The 17,505-nt window shown below is 38.0% G+C and overlaps 1 protein-coding gene across 3 annotated transcripts; it reads right to left on the bottom strand.

Annotated features, from left to right (window-relative positions):
- Window positions 1-819: 819 nt before the first annotated feature.
- slc4a5b (solute carrier family 4 member 5b) lies at window positions 820-15,832 on the bottom strand. 3 transcript variants are annotated; one of them, XM_079448720.1, is made up of 26 exons: window positions 15,751-15,832; window positions 13,205-13,272; window positions 12,889-13,089; window positions 10,163-10,289; window positions 9,763-9,923; window positions 9,222-9,371; window positions 9,024-9,107; window positions 8,261-8,316; window positions 7,892-8,049; window positions 7,559-7,646; window positions 7,316-7,470; window positions 7,095-7,223; window positions 6,842-7,016; window positions 6,530-6,663; window positions 5,907-6,178; window positions 5,557-5,621; window positions 5,136-5,327; window positions 4,885-4,998; window positions 3,875-4,036; window positions 3,477-3,655; window positions 3,331-3,403; window positions 3,148-3,216; window positions 2,809-2,982; window positions 2,496-2,669; window positions 1,727-1,820; window positions 820-1,619 (listed from the first exon to the last, which is right to left on the bottom strand). In XM_079448720.1, coding segments are annotated over exons 2-26 (3,255 nt in total). In that variant the 5' UTR covers window position 13,272; window positions 15,751-15,832; the 3' UTR covers window positions 820-1,617. The 3 variants fall into 3 exon arrangements, with proteins under 3 accessions (XP_079304846.1, XP_079304847.1, XP_079304848.1); XM_079448721.1 differs by lacking the exon at window positions 4,885-4,998 and adding an exon at window positions 4,407-4,520 and having other exon boundaries at window positions 5,557-5,585; XM_079448722.1 differs by lacking the exons at window positions 9,024-9,107; window positions 12,889-13,089; window positions 13,205-13,272; window positions 15,751-15,832 and adding an exon at window positions 11,778-12,137.
- Window positions 15,833-17,505: the final 1,673 nt, after the last annotated feature.

The following is a 17,505-nucleotide window of genomic DNA, read 5'->3' as shown; positions in this document are numbered from 1 at the left end:
TTACTTTAAATGTTATTATACTTTTTTAATTTTTGTCACAGTTTTACTTATTTTTTACTCTTTACACGTTCATTTGATGTAACACTGACTCTAATGTCAAATTCTGTTTTATGTTTTATTTGTTTTTGGAAACATCTATTTTATATTTATTTTATGAGGTTATCACTTTTCATGTTCAAGAAGAGATCGGCAAGATAAATAAACTTTCACTTATTTACTTGGCTAATATGTATGAAATATGTCTTGTTCTTATGAACAATGAATGAAAATGTATTTGTTTAGTTGTGCAGTGATGGTCCACTGGTCTAAAGTGGTGTTTTGAAGCAAATATAAACACATCCTTCATTGGTTCACCTTGAAAATGAAAATTCTGTCATAATTGACAACTACTCTTGTCATTTCGAACCCGTATGACTTTATTTCTTCTGCAGAACACAATAGAAGATATTTTGTAAAGTGTTGGTAACAGCACAGCCCCCATTCATTTCTATTGTAACCAATGCAAGTAAAGGGGAGCTGTTCACAACATTCTTCAGAACATCTTCTTTTATGTTCTGCGAAAGAAAGCTGCACATGCTTATAATGACAAGAGGGTGAGTAAATGATGACAGAAATTTAATTTTGAATGTGAAATACTCTTAAATGTCCATTTTAAATTCAAACATGTAGGTTTTCTATCTGTAAAGTCTTTGGTTTTACTGTAAAGTGACTTTGTATTGTAACTGTTGACTGTTTTTAAGTGCTGTCTGAAGGGTCTCGTCAACAGATTCATGATCAAATGCTGACATTCATAGAAAAACTTAAGAGAGAACATTTGCATGAGGTTTAGGCGACTTTCTTTATTTGAACTAAACTAATAAACAAACAAACAAACAAAATCCACTTCTCTTAAAAGAACAATCTTCAAAAACGGATTCTCAAATGACAGAAATAAAATAAACATTTTTGCCATTTCTTAATTATTGTTTTCTGATTTTTTAAATATAAAATGTTACAATTCTAACCCAAAATCTATATCGACAGTCCAACTGGAACATTTAAAAAACATTTACTGTAAAATATTACAGTACTTAGAATCAGTTTATAACTAACTATAAATCAATTTATTTGTGATTGTCTCACTAGATTCTATGAAATGCACATTAAATATCATACAGTGCAAATACGTGTACAATGTGATAATACAGTATATTCATAAACGTCATTCAATTCTCTTATTGCTTCTTTCCAGGTATTCTCTTAGTTTTCAGACATGACATCAGCTTTACTGTGTTTGTATCTGAATGTAGACGTGTGAATCTCTTGTACTGACACAGCAAACGTTCTATGTGTGTGTTTGTATGGCAGACTGGCATCAGCTCCGTGGAAGATTTAATTTAAGAATCTTGAGCGAGATCCAAAGTTAAAATGACTCACTTGCAACATGGCTGGTGTGGGTTTGAGAATGTGCGTCACTTGTTGCGTTAGTAATGTACATACAAATATCACACATCTGCGTGTGTATGAGTGTGAGGACAAAACGGACTTGTGCATCGGCCGGAAGGTTCGGGCTGGGTCATGAACGTCATCCAGGTCAGGCTTGCGTGCCCTCGGGTGAAATGAGGGTGAGACTCCTACTTCTACAAACAGTAAATAAGAAACATGAATAACCGTGCAATACAAACCGTTTGGATGAGACGCAGACAGAAACAAGCGTAAAGGATGGTGGTGTGTTAGTTTTACTCACAGTCAGACACTGAGGGATCTGAGTTATGAGGGTTTGGATTCATGAGATCCAGGGGAATCTTCACTGAGGGTGGGATTTCTCTGGGTTTCTTTGACTGGAGGTAGAAGAGACCGTAACAACAAACAATACACAAACTAGCTAATGTATTTCAGAGGGGAATGCAACCAGGATCCTAAACGGATCAATTAAGAAAAAAGTTCCAATATTTTAGTAACTTTTAAAATGTTTCCTGAGTTTGGGGATAGAACAAAAATGTGAATTTTCCGTAATCAATAAGTTTCTCCACTTTTGCTCTAGAATAATAGAAAAGGTTAAAAAATAAAATTCTAATTTAAAGTTCTAAATGTTTGTGTACAAAAACACAGTAATATACATGAAAAACATTATATTTAACCCTATAATCTTTATGTAAAAAGCGAAGGCCATATTATCATTATCCCATCATGATTTAAAGGACTGATTCTGTAGCAGTAGCTTTAAGCAATGATACGTTTCACTCACATTGGTTGTTATTTTTAGATCCTGAACAAACAAACATCATGCAATAATATGAAAATACATGAAGTGAGTAATAAAGAGAGACTGCATTCAAAAAACAACACATGCATGCACGAAATTGCACACGAGCAACACACATATGCAGAAAGAAGTGAAATGTATTACAGTGCCTTTTCAACAACACTGTGGAGGAACAGGAAACACATTTGATTGGTTGATCACACAACGCATGTATTATCACATGACCCCGTGATCTGAAGTCCCATCTCACCTCTTCATCACTGTTCTGTTCATCCGCCTTCGCTTTCTTCTTCTTCTCTTTCTTTTTCTTTTCGTCCTCTTTCTTCTTTTTGTCTTTGTCAGGCAGGATGTCATCCAGCCAGGCCAGATTGTGCTGCGAGAAGACCAGATCCAACATCTTTCGTACCACCATCAAACCGAGAATCTGTCAGAGAAACAACTTTCACTGTAGATGCGCTTCTTTTCCCAAACGTTTCCCAAAAAAAAAGTATTGTACTGATGTCAAAGGATCAGTGTATGTACACCGTAAACAAATATGGATCCTCATACAAATCCCTCCTCACCATGACAGGGAAAATTATGGCAGCCACAGTGGACTTGAGGATCCAGAGGACCGCCAGACAGGTGACCTGCACCAGCGTGAAGAGATGAACACGACGCAGGGGGACGTGACGCAGGAACGCGAAATCCGGCTGATGTTTGGCAGGCATCAGGTAAAGCTTTATCCTTTCCCAAAACTAAACAAAACAGCATCTGGTGAATTCCTAATTCTTCATAAAGGAACATCCGACTGTTCTCATCAGTACAACTGAAGCTATTTAAGTAGAACATGATTTTCATTTTCAGATTAACTATATAACACAGCACAGAGGAGATCAGATCAAACTGGGTGTTTTGTGTACCTGAATGCCATGGAGAGATGCGACGCCCATGTAGAGAAACACGCCATACAACACAGGCATGGGGATGTACTAAATCAAAACATCATACATGCGTTTATTAGCATTACATCCAAACACATGGCACAAAAACATGTAACCTTATATAACATATAGATGAAGAATATACACTAGATCCAGTCTGACCTTCAGTACTGGTGCAAGAAACACTGAGACCCCAGTCAAGACAAACACTAATATGCCCGTGAGTCTCTGCTCCCTGCGGTAAACACAAACAAACACATCAAAATCCAGAAGAAAAAAAAACATCTCGCCGTCGGACTGAGATTTACCTCACACCAAGAAACTGCGGCTGCTCTCCAGGAGCGCTGGACTCGCTCTCCATCTTTAGAGAGTCAATGTGTGCAATGGAGATGACGGTGGCCGCGACGTACCACGGCAAACCCATGAACGAGCAAACGGCCATCAGGATGCCCACCCAGAACAGATCCAGATGATAACCGCAACCTTTCTGCTCCAGCGGACGGTTTGAGAGAAAACAAAACATGAATGGGTCTCCTTCAACTTTTCAATTCTTCCAGCACAATATCATCTGTCATATTACTCTGAAATAAAACATTTCTCATCAACAAGATGCATGACTTGATGTAAATGGAAAAAAATCTTGAAATATTAATTTGAAGTATAAGAAATATTGATGATGGTGATTTTGAATATTGTTTTAATGCACCTTTAGTTTGTTTTCTTTACGGTTGACAATGACGGCAGTGATCTGCTGATCCATGAAGATCAGGATGGTGACCAGAATCGCAGGCAAAAAGCTGGCAAGACAAACCCACCACGGGTTCTTTCCTAAAGGCATGACGATCCAACCACGATCCGGTCGGGTGGGCTACTCACACACACATGCACACGCACACACACACACGCACACACACACACGCACACGCACACACACACACGCACACACACACACGCACACGCACACACACACGCACGCACACGCACACGCACACACACGCACACACACACACACACACACGCACACGCACACGCACACACACGCACACGCACACGCACACACACGCACACACAAACACACAAACACGCACACACACATAAAACACACACACACACACAACAGCGTTAACACAGAGGTGATGAATGACAAAGAATGAAGTTAAAAACACAATCAGTTTTGTAAAGAACACTGGATTGAGGTTATGTTAGTATAATCATTCAAAAATATGATCAGAACGTACCTTAAATTCAGTTGGCACAATCAGTTTAGGGGTTTTTAGGCCCATAAGCATATCGAGACCAACAAATGTCATGATTGATGTGAAGATTGCAAAATCACTGATGAGTTTCCGAAGCTGCACATTTACAGGAATAAGGAAAGATGGAAACAGATGCAGAAAACTAAAAGACATTAGATTTAAGAAGGGACTGATGACATCACAAACTCAAAAGTGAGTCAAAAGAAGAGAAATGCTTATCAGACTGAAATGGTCTTAATTGATTTTTATCTTTGGAGGTTGGACGCTAATCACATTCATTACACTTCTGTAAGGCATCTTTTGTGTTAGAAAAAGACTTGTGAAAGATTTGCACAGGTCTAACACAATGTGAGCGTTAGTATGGGATGACAGAATTTCGAATAAAAGAAAAGACAAGGGATGCAGATTCTATATTTAACTGAAAAACAATGAAGAAAAATGAGGAAAACACATTATGGACCTTAATCTGGGTTGGCACATGCAGTTTGGGCGTCTCCAATGACATCACATAATCCAGAGAACAGAAGACCAGGATGGATATAACAATGGCAAAATCTCCTATCAGTGCACGGCACTTGAGAAGAACACGTCAGGGGACATCAGGACAAACAAAACACAGATCATAAATACAGACTCGGACACACAAAAGGTGTTTTTTGTCAGGGTAAAAAATGTTTTTAACACCAGATTAAGGGAATAATCCCGGCTGACCTTGGTAGGAAAATATCGGCTGGTTTTGAATTTCTTGAGAGAGATGGTCATGGAGTAAGTGCCAAAGAACAGGATCAAAGACAATAGCGCCAGATCAGGAACATATTTACAGGATTTGCCCACCAGAGACCCTCCAAACCTCACGCAGTCTTTCTTATTCAGCTGACTCCAGTCCACAGCCGAGAAGTTAAACTGTGTGAGAAACAGATAAAACAATAATTTTTATTTGTACATCATATTAAAGGTGTCATGCATTTTTTCACCCTTACAAATGTTTATTTAAGTGTGTCATTAGCATACTGCTATTGTACTTTTTATATAAAAGTGACAATCATAGAAAATAATAAATAAAGATTCGTTTTTTGTTTATCGGTCTATAAAAATCTTTGGTTTAAAATAAACCTATCTAATCTCAGCTCACCATTGGGTAATCTGTGATGTTGTCTATGCCTAATCCATAAGAAGCATTGTGACCCAACGATGAGACTACAAAAGAAAATACACGTAATACGTTTGCATATTGGCAAAAAGAATCATGCAACAACACATTAGACAGATGTTCATGCAGCTGATACTCACTCCATTACACAGCCCATTGAATCAAGCGTGAGCAATAAAAACACACAGTGACAAATCCATGACATTAAAGTCAACATAAAACATTTGCACAATTGAAAAAAGGCCAAAATCAACCCAGAACATGTATTAAGAAATAAGACAGACATGGCTGCAGAATGCAGCATTCCGATTGACCGAGGGCTTTAGTCTTACCTTGATCGGGTGGCAGGCAGTCACATCTGTATGTGGTGATGTAGTCAGGTTGAAAGTCTTGATCGATGGGGTAATAGTTGAAGGTTGATGTCATTTTCTTGATGGCATCAGAAATGAAGATGAAGGAGATGAGACTGGAGAAGCCCTCCTCAGTGAAGCGGGTCATGTATTTGATGATGTAACTGGCGTCTGTGGCCACCAGAAGCAGACACTGAAGACACGAGTGAAGACCGATCCACAGCCGGAGCTCCATGTAGTCAATATCATTGTTTCTGAACAAAACAACACGTTCAGATATTTACACAGCATTTGTGTTCACTACTTTTTTAAATAAATAAGACAATTCAAGTTCAGGAACCTTTACAGTCTGTTTCAGAGGGTTTAAAAGCAGACACTACTTCAAGCTGTGAACGTCTTATTTGTCGCAAACACTTCAAATTTGATAATATGAAATATTTGACTTTTCAACCCCAGGTGGTCTCGGGAGGTACTCTGGGTATGGGTGGGATGGTAAAATTGATGGACGGAGAGAGGGACGGATGGAAGGATTGATGGCAAGGGATGGATACAGACAGATAAATAGATAGACAGAGAGACAGACAGACAGATGATATTGAACTCACATGCTGAATTCATAGAGCAGTTTCTCAAAGATCAATATTGGTCCTGTAGAGCTGAGGATGATGAGAGGTTGACCTCCAAACAAACAGAAGACAGCACCAGCCAGGGCCGTGCCCAAAAAACTCTCCATTACACCCTGAACATCAACGACAAACACACAAACTTTAAAGAAAAAGAAAAACTTATAGAAATTGAAGAAGAATACTGTATGTGTATGTATGTTTATTCTAGATTGAGTGCATGCTGTTATTTAAACAAAGCACACGAAACCCTAAATTAAAGTACATGTCCAAATCAACTTCTCTTAAAAAGACCTGGTAGTTATCTGTAGCGTCTCCCAGAAGTCCTCCAAAGGTGATGGCGTTAGTGATGCAGCCCAGATAGATGAAGAGCACAGTAGAGACGGACTGAATGTGAAAACCCTCATAGATGTCACTGAGTAACCAGGGCATCTTTCTCTTGATGTCCAGCCAGAGTCCACCACAGAATCTATCAGAAACACAAACATCATCCTTCATACTCAAACACCATCCAGAGACACAGACAGACGGGCGGAGTGAACGTTACCGGCCAGTGAACGCCAGCTCCTCTCCGAGTTCATGAGGAGCTGGCATCTCCTCATCTTCAGCGGACGCCGGACCTCCTCCTGCATTTCCATTGGGCTGTCCGAGTTCATTCAGTGAGAAAACAGACTTCCTGTAAGAGAGAGAGAGGACCTAAGGTTTGCTTTATGCTTATTTGACCTAAGAAATGTGAAACCAAATGTACGCAAATTAATGAGTTAATACCTCATGTCTGCTGAAGGCAGTTTTTTGGGAGGCTCAATGCGAATCTTTGGGTCCCATTCTCCTGGAGGAAGAACGATCACCTCATCTAAAAACTCATCGATACCTGCGATCAGATCCTCCCGATCTCTGGCTTTATAAGCAACGTCACTGAAGAGCTGAAGATGATGGCAGACACAAGCTCAGATTATTCTGTAATGATGATGCTTTAGACTAGAGTATGACGTGATGTTTGAAGTGTCTTACATCATCAACCATAAGAGTAGCCATAGCACGGCCGATCTCATTGTAGGATTTGGTTTTGCCGTTTGGTCCCAGCAGCACAAAGAGAAACCTGAGACAGAGACACATCTCAAACATCCACCAGAGAGTTTTCCAATAATCTTTTTTGGAAATTTTCTACATAATCATTTTACATAGAAAAGAACATTTTCATTGATGTCAAAAATTGAAATCATAGTGAAATTAATGGTTAAATTAGATGGATTTCATTGACAGCCTCATAAAAAGTGTATTTAATAAACTAATTGACCCATTTTTAAACAAGTTTAACAAACAAAGGCAGAGTAGGATCTTCACCTGGTTGGTACAGGGACTTCAGTGAGACCTCCGAGTGTGGTGGCTTGAGCCAGACGGACGAAGGCAACAAAGGGTTTGTCCAAAAAATCCACCTCTCCGATGAGAACGTTAGACGCCTCTGCATCTCTCGGGATCTTCTTCATGAACTTGTTCTTCAGCTAGTGGGCAGAATCACACTGTTTTAGAGAAACTTGCGTTCACACGACAGCAGAACATCATGTGGCCTCATTCATAAATGACAGTCAATTTTAAGTGCAGTGACAGATCAATAGCATTACACAATCAGAGCAAGAACAAGAGTCTGTCAAACAATCCCTTAAGTCGCCACAAAATACATGAGAAAATAACAGCAAAAAAAAGGCAAGATACCTGATCAGAGCTGGGCATGACGGAAATATCATTCATACTGCGACACTGAGATGAATCTGAAAAATAGAAATCCATGTATTCCAACATTTACTGTAACAAGTGTCAGTTAAACTATGAGAAAAATGTATTTCAGAAAGAAATGAATGTATGCTAATACAGTAATATCAGATGATAATATATTTATATATTTGACTCACACCTTAATTCAAAGTCAACAGTTAAGTCAACACATTGTTATGGACTTTTATGATCTTAACACTGAGCACAAACTCACAGCTCGAGTAAAATAATATTTCTGTTGCTGTGGTTCTGTAGTTTTCAATGGAAGGATGTATTATTAGTAATACCATGGTATTTTTTCTTTCAAAAGCAGTCGTTGGTTTACTGATCGACAAACAAACAAACAAGCCAAAGTTCAGAGCGAATCAAAGAAACACAGCTGAAAAAAATAAAGTCAAGAGCTCAGGAATAATCTCTAATCCTCAGAAGAATGACAGAAATTCAAGCCTGCATACAAATCATGTTTCATAATCATACATACAAAATATTCCTCGTGCTTAGGTTCTTTCCACACAGACAGAGAAGTAAGAAAAGTGTTAAAGAAGATGCAGATCAATACACCAGAACTCAAATGTTTAGGGCGAATTTATGTGTTTTAACAAAAATGTCCAGTGTACATGAAAAAGCTGAAGCACATGTCATGTGTCCAAACGTTTGACCGCTGGTGTACATGAGGGTTACTGAGAGAAGTCCAGAGACTCACGCAGTTTACTGAGACCTCCGCTCTGTCGAGAACGCAGGTCCTCAGTGGAGCGATGAAAACCTGAAGCAGAGCGAGGACTGGGGTCTGACACACACACCAGATCACACACGAAGACAGAAGAAAAGATGGAGATGAGAATCAAGAAATGAAAGAGAATGGGGAACTCTGGGAAGGGTGGGGTTTACAGGGAGCGCTCACTGGAAGGACTGGATTTGCCGAGGTCTGCCAGCGAGCGATGGATGGGCTTCTTGGTCTGGTGACGGTGCTTCCGCAGGAGAACGAAACTGATCTTCTCACGGATCTCTGGAGCTATAAGACCCTCCTGCACCTGCTTCTCTACGATGTCATCTGGAGACGGAGAACAACACGTGAACATCTGTGTTTAAAAATGTCTTATAGATTTCCATACAAATTGAAGAACAAATGATCAGAGACATGTGTTGTATTTTATAGCTGTATATTTCATTTAGTCTGTCTCATTTAAATCTTAAAGCGATATTTCACAGGTAACACTTTTTGGAGCTTCAAAAAATTCACTCCCATTCTACCGCTTGGAAGAGAAATGATACCTGCTATTATAAATCAGACTGCATTATTCTTCAAGAAGAAAGTCATATTAAGCCAGGATGCCTTGAGCATGAGTAAAACATGGTTTGCCTGAAATATCGCTTTAAGAACATCACGTGATCCAATTAATGAGCTCTTGTAGAGTGTGATGAGCAGTGAAAGAGAAACAGACCCACGATCTGTGGCAGTGAATATCCCTCGAGGTCCAGCAGAATGCAGCCGGTCTGCAGACACGTGCGCAGTTCAAACAGACTGTGCAGAGACAGCGTGGACACGTGAGGTTTACTCCATCTCTCTCCACCCTCCTCAACCTTCTCCTCAAACTTCACCCACCTGACACAACACAACAAGAGATGCAGCTGTTGCCGTGACAACGTTCTTCACATTGAGTGTGTGTTTGTGTGTGTGTTTGTGATTAACGTTTTGTGTTGATTAATTATGTTAAGTGTTGTGTGTGTTTGTGTTGTTGTTATGATTGTGTGTGTACAATAGAATTGTTGTGTGTGTACATGATAATAGGTATGTGATGAATAGTGAGTGTGGTTTTGTGTGTCTGAGTGTGTTTGTGTTACCGGGCCGACTCTTTCCACTCCATCTCTCCTCCCTCATGCTGCAGTGTGTCCATCTCGGTGAAAAGAGTGGGTGTGGGTTCATCGTCCTCTCTGAGAATGTGACGCAGTCTCTCTGCAGCGGGGGACACTGACACACGCACACGCACGCACAGACACGCATGCACACGCGCTTCTTAATAAAATGCAGTCAAGCGTTGACTTTAATCTCAGTGAATAGAGTACAACAAAACAATACAACAAAACAATCTTTTGTTTAATTTGTACATGGATGATCTCTCTATGGAGTTGAATGAATGTATGACTGGGTGTGTTAAACACTAGCTAATCATCTTATTATTCATCTGATGTATGCAGATGGCTTAGTTATTTTGTCTCCATATAGTGCTGGATTACAAAAGTTGCTTCGTTTTCCGAATTTAAAGCAAACTTTTCCTTTTTTATTTGGGGATAAAGCATTAAACGCGGTGTTTGAAATAAAATACTTGGGACACATCATTACAAATGATTCAAATGATGTTGATGTGCAGCGTCAGTGCTTCAAGTTGTATGGACAGGCGAATATGTTGGCTCGAAAATGTTATTTGTGTACTTTATGAGGTTAAAATAGAGCTTACTGTACGTCACTGTATACTGCGCACTTGTTGTTTAAATATAGTAATACAAAAACGTAAAAGCTCCAGGTAACATTTAATGATGCTTTAAGAATTTTACTTAATCTTCCAAGGTGGAAGCCAATTGTTTGTGTCTAATAATATCCCCACATTGCAGCTGTGTTAAGGGGTTACATGTACAATTTTATATGTCATATAGGTAATTCAAGAAATTCAATTATCATGGTGTTAAATAATGTTAAATTGAGTGAGACAAGGTATGAAAGCTTATATGTTTTAATACGTAATTGTATTTCTTTTCTTTCTCTTCTTGATATGACATTTCAAACTCAATGTACACAACCACTAAAGAACTGAATGATCTGACTCCAGATCATAGTATATGTGTTTAATTCTAAGCATCTGATCGTCACATATCAAATTTATTTGGTAGATTGTTTAAAATAATCATGTGAAAATGTTTTATTCTAATCTAACGAGAGAATCAATATTCAACAGATCTTTCCTAATGTCACCAAAAGTATGTTGACTTCATATTTCACTGTGAAACTGAGAATCCGTGCTCACGAAGTCAAACATCTTGTTGTTCTCTCAGGATTTCAGGCATTTCTCTGGATTATCCGCATGTGTTTTTCTCCACATAATCCCTCTCACACCAAAGGAAAATCACAAATATGTAGAATGCCATGAGTACAACACAGCAGCTTATCAACAGATTATACATTTTTCTCATATTGGTTAGTCGATCACAGATCTTCTTTTCTTCTGAGATCAAGAACAGTCTAGAACTAAACCATCTAACAAGGTCTACACGTTCTACTCTACGTTTGGTTGCACAAAAAAGTTCTTTAAAGTAGAAAAAGGTTCTACCTTTCAATGAAAACCAAATTCAGCGTGCCGTGCTAGGCATCGCTTTGAAGAGCTCTGTATTTTTAAGAGTGTGTAGCAAAAGTACCACGGAGAAGACTATGAGAAGGTTAAAAATAATGAGAATGAGAATGTACCTGTACATGTGCTCCACAGTGTTTTCTGAGACTCCAGACTGGACGTCAAAGACTGAATAGAGTCTTGAATGTGAAAAGACGACCCTGAGCGTACCTCAGCCATTCTTCACTGACCCTTCCAGAAATATCCAACCGACTCTCTGAATGACCCTGACCACCTGAGCTCTATGTCTGATGTGTGTTTCAATTTAACTCATGTTTGTTTTATGTGTGTTTTATGAAAGTCTCGGTTCCTCCGAAAACTCCTCACACTGACTGAAAACTGAAGCAGGGTAAAACAGGGTAAAATACCTCACACATGAAAGACCTTACAAGAGTTTTCCCCCTCCTCCAGCTTTACTTAGCATACCTCTCTCTCTCTCCCTTTCTCTCTCCCTCACTCTTTTTCTTTCTTTCTCTCTCACTTTACCGTTTAGTTTTATTTTCGGTTATCAATACACAGCAAAAACAAAACCCAAAAAGAATGAAGTGTACATTTTTAAACTTCATTATAGATGAAGGAAAAACCACTATAAGTAACCAGGAAGAATAAAATCAGAAGGATGTGAAGAAAAAAACATGATAAAAGCAAAAGAACTGATTTTAAATTGTACAAGACGATCACAATGGGAAAATTATGTTTAAAACAATCAAAAATAATCTGCTAATGGGTTGAAAAAAACCTCTGTACTATATAACAAGACAAAAATACTTAGTAAGAATGCCATTTTTTGCACTCTTTGCACTGTTTTTCTTAACCAAAGTTTTTTATAATGAAGTTATTTGCTCAGCTGTTTATAAATCTTTTTTATAATAATTTTCTATCGCAGTAATGTGACACAGGTTGTTTTTATATTGTAATTGTGCTAAAGAGTGTATTTAAACTGTAAAATAAACGCTTGTTTAAAAATAAAAAATAAACATGCCATGCATTTTATTTCAATGATATATGAGTATACTATGAAATGAGTGATGCTTTAGTCCAATTTATTATAAGCTATTTGAGACACTGAAGGCAGATTTATTTTTTGTTTTATGTTGTAAACTCTCTCAGAACATGAGCAGTTTATGATTTGTTCGAGTTTGTTTGTAACTCATGGATGTGTTTTAGTATATCAGTAAGTTCTCTTACTGGTGGAGTTGATGTCTGAGAGCAGCTCATTTGAGTCCCGCTCTTCATCCGGCTCACAGGCTACCTCTCCATCCGTGCGTTCGTGACGATTGTGACGTTTGTCACGACTGTCCCGCTCGTGTGAATGACGTGATGTGTGTCGGTGACGCCTGCGCTTCTTCCTGTTGCCCCGTGACACCGGAACACCGATGTAGACAGACTCTAGAACAGACCGAGAAACATCTGTGAACTTCAACTTCACACAAACACAGACACACAAAGTCATTACAACATACAGTACATCTGCTGAGAAACACATTCACTAATCTTCCCTCACCGTCCTCATCCTCACAGCGTTTACCATGGTGAGCACTTCTTCTGCTTCCCTGCCAGTCATGATCCATACTGAGAAAACACACACAAAAGAGTCTCAACTATTATAGATTTTTACAATTGCTGTGACAATTTTTTCAATTCTCCTTACAATTTTTCAAAACTCTTAACACACCTAAGACACAGAATTGGCAACACTGTTGATTTCATGCTCAAAATCACACATTGTAAACTAAACTCTAAAACTACACAATACACTGTATCACCAAAAGACTATACAACATGTGTTCTCTACTAACTGGAACATTTAGTGAGTCATAAAACACAAATATCAGATGGAATTACAGAAACTGCATTATTTTATATGTGTTAGGTCTGCCCTCATACAATATCCTACCTGTTGGTTGCATGAAAACTCTTGATAATTCTGTAAATGCCTCCGTGTCCCAGCTGAGATTTATCTGTATCGTTCACCAGCCTCTCTGTATTATAGCCTGTGGTTTATGACAGGGGTTGTCAAACTGGGTCCTGTGGGACCCCCAGGGGTTTATCTGCTTTTTTTGCTACATGCATAGTTTTCAGAATTGTTTATATTTGTATATTTCTAGTGAATATTTCCTTTTTTCACACTCATAGTGAAAGTTATTACAGTATGCATTTGAATTGGAAATGTCACGTGTAGACAACTATTTGTGAGTTTGGAAACAATATGTTGATTTTATACAGTAATATCACATTCACTTTTTATCTAATAAAATGTCAATGTTTCTTTACACAACATTCTTCAAAATATTTTCTTTTGTTTTTTATATATAATTATTTTTGGATAAACAATACCTTTAATGGTGTAAATTATTTGAATGAATGAAACATATTTACATACAGTACAAGAATCATATGACATAATTGAGCAGTTATAGTAGCCAATAAAATCAAGGTCTGAGATCTTTCAATCTGCATACGGGATGTTATTCATGGTTTCAGTTTCAATGACCGTGAGAGGACCTCAGAGGAACCAGCACATGAGATCAATGTCTCTATCGCTGATGGGGAAGGAAAACCAATGCAGAGGTTTAATTATCTCTCTCTCACACACACACACACACACACACACAGTCACGCACACTCTCTTATGTCACATTGTGTAGGTCGATTCATATATTCAGAAACAGTAGCCGTGTCTCCTCATTTGCATGAACAAATTCAGAAAAAGTCTGATTCTCTGAAAGTGACTTTCGAAGTTCTTGTAATGAAACACATCATTGCAGTAACAGAGTTGCATCAAATGAAAGATACAGAACTATAAAATATTTCAACATTAGACGACACATACAGTAACAGTATAATGACCACCAGTCTGACCAGTGTCCTTCACAGCAGTTTCACATAATCACATCTGACAGTCATATTGATCCACTGGGAAACACCACTGTGACTGTGGAAATATGGCAATTCGTTCAGAGATGACCACATTTAAAAACTCATTTAAGCTCTGTTTCAAGAACGAAGAAACCTCTTCTAAAGAATTACACACAGTTTAAACAGTCCAGCAGCTGCACTTAAGGCAGACATCTTATAAAGCACAGATGTTTTTGCCATAGTATTTTGCTGTGCAAGTTGCTATGTTGTTCTGTATGATTTTTCTGGTGTTCCTATGGTGTTTTGGGTGGTTGCTATGGTGTTCTAGGTGGTCTTTGAGTGTTGATTTGGTGTTCTGGCTGGTTTCTAGGGTGTTGCTATGGTGTTCAGGTTGTTTCTAGGGTGTTGATTGGTGTTCTGGGTTGTTTCTAGGGTGTTGCTATGGTGTTCTGGTTGGTTTCCAGGGTGTTGCTATGGTGTTCTGGGTGTTTGTTACTGGTGCACTCTTTTAATGCATTTATTAAAGTAATAAGGCATATCTCTTAAACAAGCCACACGGTTGAACAAAGAAAATTGTCTTTTTCAAAAAGTGTGCTATTAGTATACTTATAATAAACTTATTTAAAGTTAAAATCTAAAAATACAACAAATATTTACAGTCTACTTTTGTATGTATTTCTCAGAATTTTTTTATGTATTATGTACTTCTCAAGTTCACCACTGTTACACGTAATGTATAACCAAAAGTAAACTTAAAACAAGGCCTTTAAGTATTAAAGTAGAATTGAAATAGTACCTCTGCAAGAATATAGTTGTAGTACATAACTACTTAACGCATACATGAACAATATACTTTGGTTAGGTATACATAACAAAAACTTGAAGAATACATTCTGTAAGGGTTAACAAACACTGACATTTAAAGCAACATTGCAAACAAAAGCAGGATTCAATGTCTTATAAAAAAATCCATATTCATTATTTCATTTTTCTATTTCAACTCAACACACAATGTTTCACTATGAAAACTTTTAAGCATTAACTACTGAATACGTTTTTGCTATAAGATGTTGGATTTTTGTTATGCCATGTGACAGTAACCTACTACTTTTTATTGTTGTTAATAAATAACAACTTTAGATTTCAAATACTTCTGCAACAGCCTAAAAATTAAAAAAGATGAACTCATACCTTGTTATAGAAGTTAGATTGAGATGAGACGGGTGTGATGAGCATGTGAGCTGAGATCAGGGTTTGAACTCATGGACACAGTATCACATCACGCTGGTCTCTCTCTCTCTCTCTCTCTCTCTCCTGTAATTGGTGGACTGGTAAGATGGTGCAGGCCAGAAGCGCTGGATGGATCACAGTACGATGCTGTTGAATGTGACACGCAGTTCCTGAACTGATATGAACACATTGAACGACCCGCTGGCTCTGATCAATCTCAGTGACCAAATACAGTCACATCAAATCTACCATATACAGGACACACACCACTTCTCCTGCATCACACTCTTCTGATATATGTCTTCAAAGCTGATGAAGTATTTCTCATCTCAGCTATGATTTTTCATTCCTACAGGGAACGAGCAGATGGCAGCACAAACTCATCTTAAATGTTTCATGTTCAGATGTTTGCAGTACAGTTGGGGTGTGGAACGTCTCCTCTCTTGGTATTCTGCTATCAGAACACCTTTAAAACATAAAGAAACGTGTACCATGATAATAAGCGTTTTCCTTTACTGGATTTGTAATGTGTAAAATATCACACAAATGCTACACCTTTTTAGTGCCGGTAAACCTTTAAACTGAACTTCCAGTATATGCATGCTGTTTTTAAATGTTATGCCCTGATAACTTCGGAGGGTTTAAATGCGGTTTAAGGCTCAAATAACATTATCATTTACCTCTGTTAACTCTGTTGTTGTGGTGTATCTGAAACTTTTGAAGCTTTATTATTTGTCAGCAAGCCACGGGATAATAATCTGTTGTTTAATCTAGTTGGCACATCAAACTGAGCATCTTTTATCAGTTAGGTCATCATAATCTCATCAGGACCAGTCCATAGATCTGCACATGTTCACGGGCCGAATAAATACAGATTCAACACATACAGTACAGAGATGTTCAGATGCCCGAGATCACCAGTGAAAGGGCTTTCGTGTTGCATTCTCCTAATCTAATATCACGTTTTACAATTTTACATGAGCTGGCATTGACCAAACCCAATGATCCATCCCGACATAACATGAGAATAGAACAGAAAGCATTTTGATGTCAATGGATGACTGGCAATCTGGCCTTGAATAGCAACGCAGAAATAGTGTAGAATTATAGGATTTCCTCTTTGTAAGATGGCCTCAAACAGGATCAATAAATGCCCTACTTTAGATCTTTGAATTTAATTGATCTACATTTTGAATTGATCGCTTTCAAAATGTATGTAAAAGAGAAAACAAATATTTAATCAGTGTTCACATGTTCCATATATAAAATCTTATTACATGAAATGTTTATTTTTTCTTAGAACGGTTTGTTAAAAAATCACTGATGAGATCTCTTAAATTTTGCAATTATTTCTCCTAGAAATCAATGAGATTAATGTAGAGAAGCAGAAAGTTCTGATGTGTCAAACTGAGCTCAAATGTGTCACGTCTGCAAACAAAAGTCAATATTATTGAAGATCTCAATATGAACTACATTTCTCGAATGTACTCAAATCCAGATTATTTGACCTCTTCAATCTACATTCATCTAACACCTCCATACTATTAGCAATTACAGTCTCACTGGTTTCTGTTTGTATGTCTCTCAAAAGAAAAATTTGAGACTTAAATAAACACAACCGAGAATTAAACATCAAATCTTTTGAGTTAATAATGTCGTGTGTTTCCTTTTCACTGCTCCTGCTCGGCTCTGTCTTCATGGACCAAGGTGTGTAAA

Source organism: Barbatula barbatula (assembly GCF_947034865.1).
Source record: "Barbatula barbatula genome assembly, chromosome: 24".
Taxonomy (NCBI): domain Eukaryota; kingdom Metazoa; phylum Chordata; class Actinopteri; order Cypriniformes; family Nemacheilidae; genus Barbatula; species Barbatula barbatula.
The sequence above is the reverse complement of the archived record's forward strand: the minus strand, read 5'-3'. Positions and strand labels throughout refer to the sequence as shown.